This window comes from Hoplias malabaricus, chromosome 5 (assembly GCF_029633855.1).
Source record: "Hoplias malabaricus isolate fHopMal1 chromosome 5, fHopMal1.hap1, whole genome shotgun sequence".
In the NCBI taxonomy this organism is placed as follows: Eukaryota; Metazoa; Chordata; class Actinopteri; order Characiformes; family Erythrinidae; genus Hoplias; species Hoplias malabaricus.
Window position 1 is genome coordinate 38240807 of NC_089804.1, and position 8419 is coordinate 38249225.

The 8419-nt window shown below is 41.1% G+C and overlaps 1 protein-coding gene across 1 annotated transcript; it reads right to left on the minus strand.

The window, feature by feature from the left end:
• Positions 1-1633: 1633 nt before the first annotated feature.
• On the minus strand, positions 1634-8089 carry rpn1 (ribophorin I). The gene is made up of 10 exons (XM_066670203.1): positions 7718-8089; positions 6205-6269; positions 5624-5930; positions 5163-5372; positions 4657-4849; positions 4359-4458; positions 3912-4050; positions 3306-3425; positions 2575-2820; positions 1634-2471 (listed from the first exon to the last, which is right to left on the minus strand). The coding sequence occupies exons 1-10, from the start codon at positions 7988-7990 to the stop codon at positions 2289-2291; spliced, it is 1836 nt and encodes a 611-aa protein (XP_066526300.1). The 5' UTR covers positions 7991-8089; the 3' UTR covers positions 1634-2288.
• Between the last annotated feature and the right edge of the window lie 330 nt (positions 8090-8419).

The window sequence follows — 8419 nt, forward strand, 5'->3', positions numbered from 1 at the left end:
CAAACCCCCAACCCCAGATCCCTGGAGCTGTGTGACAGTGACACTATCTGTAGCGCAACCATGTCACCTTTTGTACAATGTATTTTTGGTATTTATTTTGTTTAATATTAGATATCTATATTTTATATATATTTAGCACAACGTCTGTTTTCCCTGTTCCAATGCAATAACAGTCTAATGTTAACCATCTGCAGCAGGCCAATGAAGGATGCCTAGTATTAGTATCGGTGCTGTGCATGGGCCTATATTTGTTCATTTGAATAGATGGGCAGCTGTCAGTCATGGCATTTCTTTCAGTTGAAATGTTTTTACTGTTTGTTTTGTGAATCTAGCATTTACATACGGCATTTTAACAAAAGCCATTCTGACTTCATCTCACTTTCTCTGCACATGTGTGAGAAGGAGAGATTTGCACGCTTTCCCAGCCTAAACACACAAACTGGACGCTATTGTGCCCTCCCAACACCCCAGGCATCGGCGCTGATGGACATTGTCTCGGTTTCCCTCCAGTGTGTACTTTCAGAATGATTATTGTATGGAGCGTACAATATGGCGTCCTTATCATGGTCATGAGGATGGAGCTTGTTGTTTTGGCTCAGGAAAGGAACTCTAAGTGACCCCACGAGGACCTCCAGACCTCAGGCCAGCCGCCTGACTGCTGTAAGAGTGTCTGCTCTTTGCATTTGGTGCAAAATGTAACTTTAGAGTAACCTCAGATTTATCTTATTGTGCCTCGGATGTAAAATGGCAGTAGGGCACTGCACTGCTCCATAACCCTTTCATGACCACTTACTTGAGCTAAAACCTTCACTTCATCAAATGGGAGTTAATTATGTAGCTATATTTATACCTCGACTTATCATCTAACAGTATTCATTTCATTAATGGTTGTTGAGTAACTTTTACATTTGCTTTTTTAGTCAAATTTGGATAATCTGCCCTTCTGTTGAGAAAAGTAGTCCTGCGCTAGCATAACTGGCTGGTTGAGGGATCAAAACCCACTCTTTATCCTTATATAGGCCGAATTAGAACGTAGTCTTTATACATGTGCTTACATGTATAAAGAATTTTTTTTAACTACCAAAATAAAAAAAGACAAATAGGAACGTTAATGGGTTAACGTCTTTTACCTCAGAAACCGGAAACGCGGCCGGATAACACATTTATCACTGTAATCTAGCGCTATTAGATCATCCTTGCTCAAATAGCAATTTTATTCCAAACCTCCATTTTTCATATTTTTCCCGACGTGAAATACCAGATATCCATATTTAATGTAATATTATGGTCTATGCGGACACTACCCATCGAATTATCTTAAAAAGTCGTGTTAAAATTAACACATGGTAATTTGAGAAATCTGGCCCATTTAAAAAAACAAGCCATTTTATAACGTGTCTCCAAATTCACCTCTTCCTGAACGGCATTGGCGCCCCCTTGTGTTGTCAACGAATAGCCTTGAAGAAATGCCACTCGTTACTTTTCTTCACAGCAAATTCGCCTCGCGGATTCTTTAAAATTGGATTACATCGACCTAGTGAAAATACTGTAAAAACTTTTGCAATAGGATTGCCCTATTTTTCACACAATGTAACAACAAAAGAACAAGAGACAGCAATTTATAACAACGGCGTTGTTTTATTATTTTTTATTCCCAAAAGTTTGATACTGGAGGAAGTTAACATTCTCCATTATCCCCTCCCCCCACCGCACAATCTCATGGTACTGATAGCATATCATTTACAAAAAGAGTGAATCATACAAAATATGAAGAAAAACAAAACCGAAAATGTGGGGGGAAAAAAATAATCAGGAAGTCAGACAGGCCATCTTTTATCTTCAGAGATTCAGGGTTTGTTCTGCAATGTTTTTAGGGCAGGGTGTAGGGCATTTTCCATAAACTAAGTGCCAAAGAGTCAGACAAATAAAGGCAAACATTTACAGGTAAAAATGTGGGTGAAAAAACATTAACTTGCCCTTACACCACACATGAACAAACGGAACAAATGAACTGGGCATGACATGCTTCCAGAACCTGAAAGACTGAAGCCTGCTGCCTTGCGATCAGAAACAAAAATCAAATGTAAATCTCAATGTATGACAAATTTTGTAACTTTCTGCACACTCTGAGAAGCCCTTTCACACAGCCTAGACGTAAAAGGAGGCACAACACAAACGCACCAAGGTGGCTGAGTATGTGCAAGTAGACTCAAGTGTGTGTGCAAATGCAAGCATGAAAGGGGTCAGGTCATAGTTGTACTGGACCACTATACTGTGCAGGTGGCATTTTACAGTGCGTCAAGGAAGCTGTCAATGCGTGAAATTAGCTCCTGTCTCTTGCTGGTCAGCGATTTCTCCAATGTGATATACGTCTCCTTCTTCACTTTCCCAGCCACCAGCCGCTCCGATTCCTGGCAGGACTGGCACACAAGCTCCTTCACCTGGCCATCCAGCTTCTGGATCTCACCCACCTAGTACAGAACACACAAATTTTCAGTGACAAACATTTCACTGATTTAATTTTCTAGAGCAGAGGCACTGTTGCCCACTTTCCAAAAAAGAAACTAGTCTTACCTTATCTGCCAGGTCTGAGCCCTCAGCTTTAAGTCGGGCCTGCAGCGCTGCGATTTCGTTGGTAAGGGTGCGATGTTCAGACTCCAAAGTTTTTCGCCCACTGTTTAGGGCTCCCGTGTCACGGGACTGCTTGTAGCGGTTCACCACTTCATCCATGTGCCTGTACTGGGCAAGCCTCTTATTAACCAGGGTCAGGACCTGCTCTGTGATGGAGGCAACCTTCATACGCACCTCTGCAGCTGGGTCCTGCAAGTAGAAGAGAAAAAAATAAAACAAAATAAGAGATTATTTGCAGTGTACATTTGTTTGGCTTTCAGATAGCTTCAGGAACTTGAACAGCAGGTTTGGAAAAAAGGGAGGGAAAATATCTAGAGTTTCATCACTAGTAGATACTGGTATCTGGCTTTTATCAGGAGATAAAACCTCTGCAACACATTAGTATCAGTCTGAAATATCTCAAATAAGTTTTTATCTGAGATATATTTGGTATGAGAGGAAAAGGCACTTGTGGTCAATTTGTATCAAGGAGGACATTTGTAGTAGCTTTAGACCGTAATATATAGCAGTCTGCAGAGGTCCTGAGACCCTGTGCACAGCACATTTTTCATCTTATACCACTTCTAACGTGTAAATTTGCTCATATAATTTGCTCAAGAGCTGGAAGCATTGCATTAGCTATGTAAGAGTAGAGAAATCAATATATCTAATGGAAAACACATCTGCAGCTGTACCTTGGTGATGGAGAAGTCAAGACGGACATAAATGATGACAGTGAAGAAGAGGATATAGAAAGCGCCAACCACCAAGAGAGGTTCCTGCAGCATCAGAATCTTGTTGAAGGTGTAATGAACCTAGAAAAAAGATCGCACACACATGAAAACTGTACAGAAACTAACTTTAAATATGACACAAATAGTTGTTCAGTTGACATATTTTAACTTAGTTGAAAGTCTACAGTGGGTTCGATTCCCGTTCCGGGTGACTATCTGTGAGGAGTGTGGTGTGTTCTCCCTGTGTCTGCGTGGGTTTCCTCCGGGTGACTGTCTGTGAGGAGTGTGGTGTGTTCTCCCTGTGTCTGTGTGGGTTTCCTACGGGTGAGTGTCTGTGAGGAGTGTGGTGTGTTCTCCCTGTGTCTGCGTGGGTTTCCTCCCACAGTCCAAAAACACACGTTGGTAGGTGGATCGGCGACTCAAAAGTGTCCGTAGGTGTGAGTGAATGTGTGTGTGTCTGTATTGCCCTGTGAAGGACTGGCGCCCCCTCCAGGTTGTGTTCCCTTATACAGATAATGAATGAATGAATTAATTAATTAATGAAAGTCTATATTGAAAACAACTTACCACCATGTCCTGAATGTGCTGTTCCACCAAGTTATTCTTTGTGGCCACAAGCACAGGGCGGCCAAAGGTGTCCAGGTAAGTGTAGTGCAGCTGATCAGGGCTACGGTCAATCGGGTAAGGAGTTTCCAAATGCACATTCCTAAAGAAACAATAAACAATTTAAAAACCACTAAATAAATACGTATATCATTGATGTCCAAAAAAACATGCATTTAAATTTGAGATTTAAATAAATAATAAAATCTTTTCACACAGATTTACATTGAAAATTATGCTTTTTCCTTTTCCTATAAAAGTTACTACTTTGGACAGACGTGATGTCCTTTGGACAGCAACAATATACATTATACTCCCCTAGCTGAGCCACTTCTCCTGTACAAATGTTAAGTTTCACCTCAAAACACCAGAATTGTGGGATGAGATTGGAATGAGATAGGCTTCAGATACCTGGCTCCCTCCGGAAGGATCAGTTTAACAGTCAAGTGGTCAATAACTTGGTCATCGTAGACGTGATCAACCAAACGCATCTTCAGGGCATACTGATCACCTGTGGAGTAATAAACATTAATTTAATTAATTCACTGTAAAAATCTGCTAAAGAAAATGCATTGTATTAAATCTCCTTCCAGATTAAACATGTCTACTAGCAGGATTATTACTGTGTTATAGAACTGATATTAAGCATGATCTAGTTTTTTCAATTCTTCCTTTACTTGCAAAAAGCAAAACACGTGTGGGGACGCACCCAGTGTGTACAGATACTCATAGCTTGGCAGATTGTATCCAATGATGTAGTGGGTCTTCCAGCCTCCAAAAAGTGGAAAACGTGGGCGAACCTCAACCTCAACTGAATCCTCCAGAACCTGAAGGTGGGAGGTGGAGATGTTGCCGATCTCATCGCGGTAGTACACGTCTTGGGCAGAAGCAGGGAGGATAGTCTGTGGGAATGGGAAGAAAACATAAGGCATATAAGTGCAAAGTGTGTCTGTGCTGAACAATCTGTAACGGAATGCAATTATTTTGTCAAGTCTAATTTATTTGTATAGCACTTTTTTACAACCTGATGATGTCACAAGACAGCTTTAAAAGACAAAGATAACTAAAACAAAAATATAACTTATTAACCCGAGGTTAAAAACCCAAAAGCGAAAGGGTGGAACCAAGACTCAAGGGAGACCCATCCTTCTCTGGTCAAACTTAGGTTATAAAACATAACTGAATAACTGGTAGGCTTGACCTTTCCTTACATACCTTAAATGACTTGACAGAGGAGATGCCGCTGTCAGACTGCCTTTGGTAATCGTAGCGGGAGAATGGTCCCTTCAGGAAAGCCCCTGTGTGTCTCAGATCGATGGTTTCCTCCACAGCAATGTTGCCCCAATGGGAAACCTCAATGGTGCGTGTAATGCTGCTGATGGTGAGAAAGGGGCTGTTGTTCTCATAGTGGATCTTCATGGTGTCCTACAAGAAAAACAGCCAACAGGTAACTCCTAGCCACAGCTCTATACCTTTGAACTATTGATTAAAACAAAGTATTATGTCTAGACAACGTGCTGTGCTAAAATTGGAGGACAAAAATGATGAGAACTGGTCTGCAAGTGCAACAATTAAAATCTTTATAAACTTTAAATGAACCACTGCAAACTTTCAAACATTTCAGTAAGTGAACCCTAACTGCACCACCTAGTTAGGCAGGAGTCCATCACATTTACCTGGCTGAAAGAAGGAACATCTTTGAATGGACCATACTCGATCACTTCATCATTCTTGCTGGGGTTGCCTAGCTTTGTGTAGCTCTCCACATTTTTGGAGGCCAGTCTTACACGGGTGGTCTGGCTGCGGGTGGGGTATGGAGAGTAGAGGTAATGGTTCCCCTGGAAGACCACCAGCTGCCTCTCAGCCTGGGTGATGTGAGTGGGGAATGGGCGCAGCACATGGGTCAGCACTGTCTCAATCTTAACACGGAGCTTTCCACCTGCTGCGATGGCTGAGGGCAGCTGCACCTGGAAGAATGTACCACTGCAAAAAAGAGGACAGGATTAAGTGAAGAGCAAATGTTATTTCTGGTGTTTATATGATAATCTTGAAGGTAGAGTGATGTCTGGTGAAGAAAACTTTTTTTTATGTAAAACTGAGGAATAGCTAAACTTTGGTCACATTTTTATGGGAAATATTCAGGTGCTGAGCTAAACAAGCAAAGTCTAGATACCACAGCCTTTGCTGTTTGGCTGTATCTGGAAAATTAAGTCTATGTTTCTCTCAATCTATTATCAATATTCAACACATTCCTCACCTCCGACCTTGGACAGCAGTCTCCTTCAGCTGCAGAATTTCATCTTCCTCTTCTTCACCCTTAACCTGTGTATAATGTGACAGAAGCTTACCAAAACCATAGTTGTTTTGCAATTGTACAGCCAAAGCAGCACGACCCAAACTCAATATCAGAGCACCAGAGAAAGCAATATCCATTTTTTTCTACTCCAGTTACAGTGTAAATGTATGCTCTTGTCTATTAGATGCTCTTCATACTTTGTTAGCCTGCTTTCACTGGAAACGTCAAAGCGGGTAGTATCCCATTCTCATTTCTGTAGTGGTCCTGAATATTAAAGCGTATTTTTAGGGGGGATGAAACAACATGCAACACGTGGTGGTTCTGAGAATATTGGCTTAATATGATTCTGACAGCTACATTTAAAAGTGATATGATATACTGCTCAGATATAGATATTATTTGTAAAGCTGCAGAATGTATGAGAACAGACAGGGGAGCCTCCTCCTTATAGCAGCGCTGACGTGTCCCGCACTGTGCGGAAGCGCTGGTGCAAGGGAAAGCTAATGCTAACAGAAAAACACAAAAGTATTAAATAATATCCAAAAACGCCTTACTAACTCCCATTTACCCCACATATATTACCATATGCTTTACATTTGACTCCGACGGTCCGCATCACGCTGAAAGTTCCTGTAACTAATCTATTTAGTCTTGAAAACGTTAGCTTAATATGAATGGTGGATGCTAATGCTAACAATACAACATGGAAACTATGAAACAAATTTTCTGACGTTATTAGGTTATATTATAATATAAATATATAACGCACTAATATCCCTTAAAATGGTGTAATTCAAAGGGTACTAAGACATATACAAATTAGGCTAAGCATGTGAAACTGAAGTATACTTCAGGGAAGTGGCTACACTATTTCAGATGGCATTTTCTGTTCCACCTTAAATTTTGCAGCAGCATCCCAAGATAAAGAGCCTCCACATTAATTAAGATAAAACTCTTCTAATCTTGTAAATATTAATTAGATGACAATGTATCAAATAATTTGTTTCCTTGTTATTTATAAATAAGTACATTAGAGACTTAAAAAAATGCTAATGTTGATTTTTCTCTGTGGCTTAATGTCGAACGGATACCTACTTCATTTAGTATCTGTTCTGATTCTACTTTAGTATCTGTTCTGATTCTACTTTAGTATCTGTTCTGACTGTTCTATACTGTTAGCACTTTGTAACGTAGAATGGAAAAAAATTCTCAAAATTCTAATTCAAATTGAGACGGAATATTAGTGCTTTGATCATTTAAGGTGGATCGGAACGTCACTTTGAGAAGCTAACTTGAAATGCCAGAATGGAATTGCTTGCACCTTTTAAGGTGGAACGGACAATTCAAATCAGATGAACTTCAGCCTCACAGAGGGCTGACAGAGCGACATGTCCGCCCCTTTCTCCAAGCTAAGCTAATCTATGCTATACAACCTTTCTAACCTATTTCTCCTTCTATAATTAACCTTTCTCACCGAGGCGCCAATGTGCGCGAGGCTGGAGCCGAGCTCAGGCTCCAGGGCGAGGGTGAAGCTGTGCGCCGCGGCTGTCCCCTGGTTGAGGAGCACTATTTCAGTCTGGATCTTGGCGATGTGAGTGCCCAAGTCCACGGTCCGCTTCACCTCCTCGTTCACTAGCCCGTCGGCCGCGGCTCCGTTAAACAAGCACAGCACGATTAAACAAAGACTGCGGAGCAGCAGCAACCGCACAGGGGCGACTTTAACCTGCATCATTCGGTGCCAGTACATTCAGGTATGAATGAACCTGTGGGATTAGAGTCGCCTGCGCAAATGAATGCGAGCAAAGGCGCAGGAAGCTGCTGCTGAAGGATGACGCTTCACTCAGTCCCGCAGGCAGTGACGTCACTAACGGCCGCACCACCATATTGGAGAGAGCTTGGCGGCGGTTCGTTAAATAAATATAAACACAATAATTGCGATACAACAATGTGTTTATTACAGTTGTTTTAATGTCTATTATTTTTTTGACCATTTATCTATTTTTGTAAAAATATAAAATGGCAATGGAGCATTAAGTTGTGGTCTCACATACAAAACTTCCATAAAATGAGGTCCTGATCTATATATAAAAAGGAAAGAATACATAGTCATACAAGTGGCTAAGTTAACACAGTCAAACCACCTTGTTTTTGGACTGAAACAAGGACACACAGAGAG

Coding starts and splice junctions, on each gene's coding strand:
- rpn1 (XM_066670203.1), bottom strand. CDS start 7,990: ATGTACTGGCACCGAATGATGCAGGTTAAAGTCGCCCCTGTGCGGTTG. Junction 5,373..5,623: donor ATGTTCCTTCTTTCAGCCAG/GTAAATGTGATG, acceptor TTTTTCTTGTAG/GACACCATGAAGATCCACTA. Junction 3,426..3,911: donor AGCACATTCAGGACATGGTG/GTAAGTTGTTTT, acceptor TCTTTTTTCTAG/GTTCATTACACCTTCAACAA.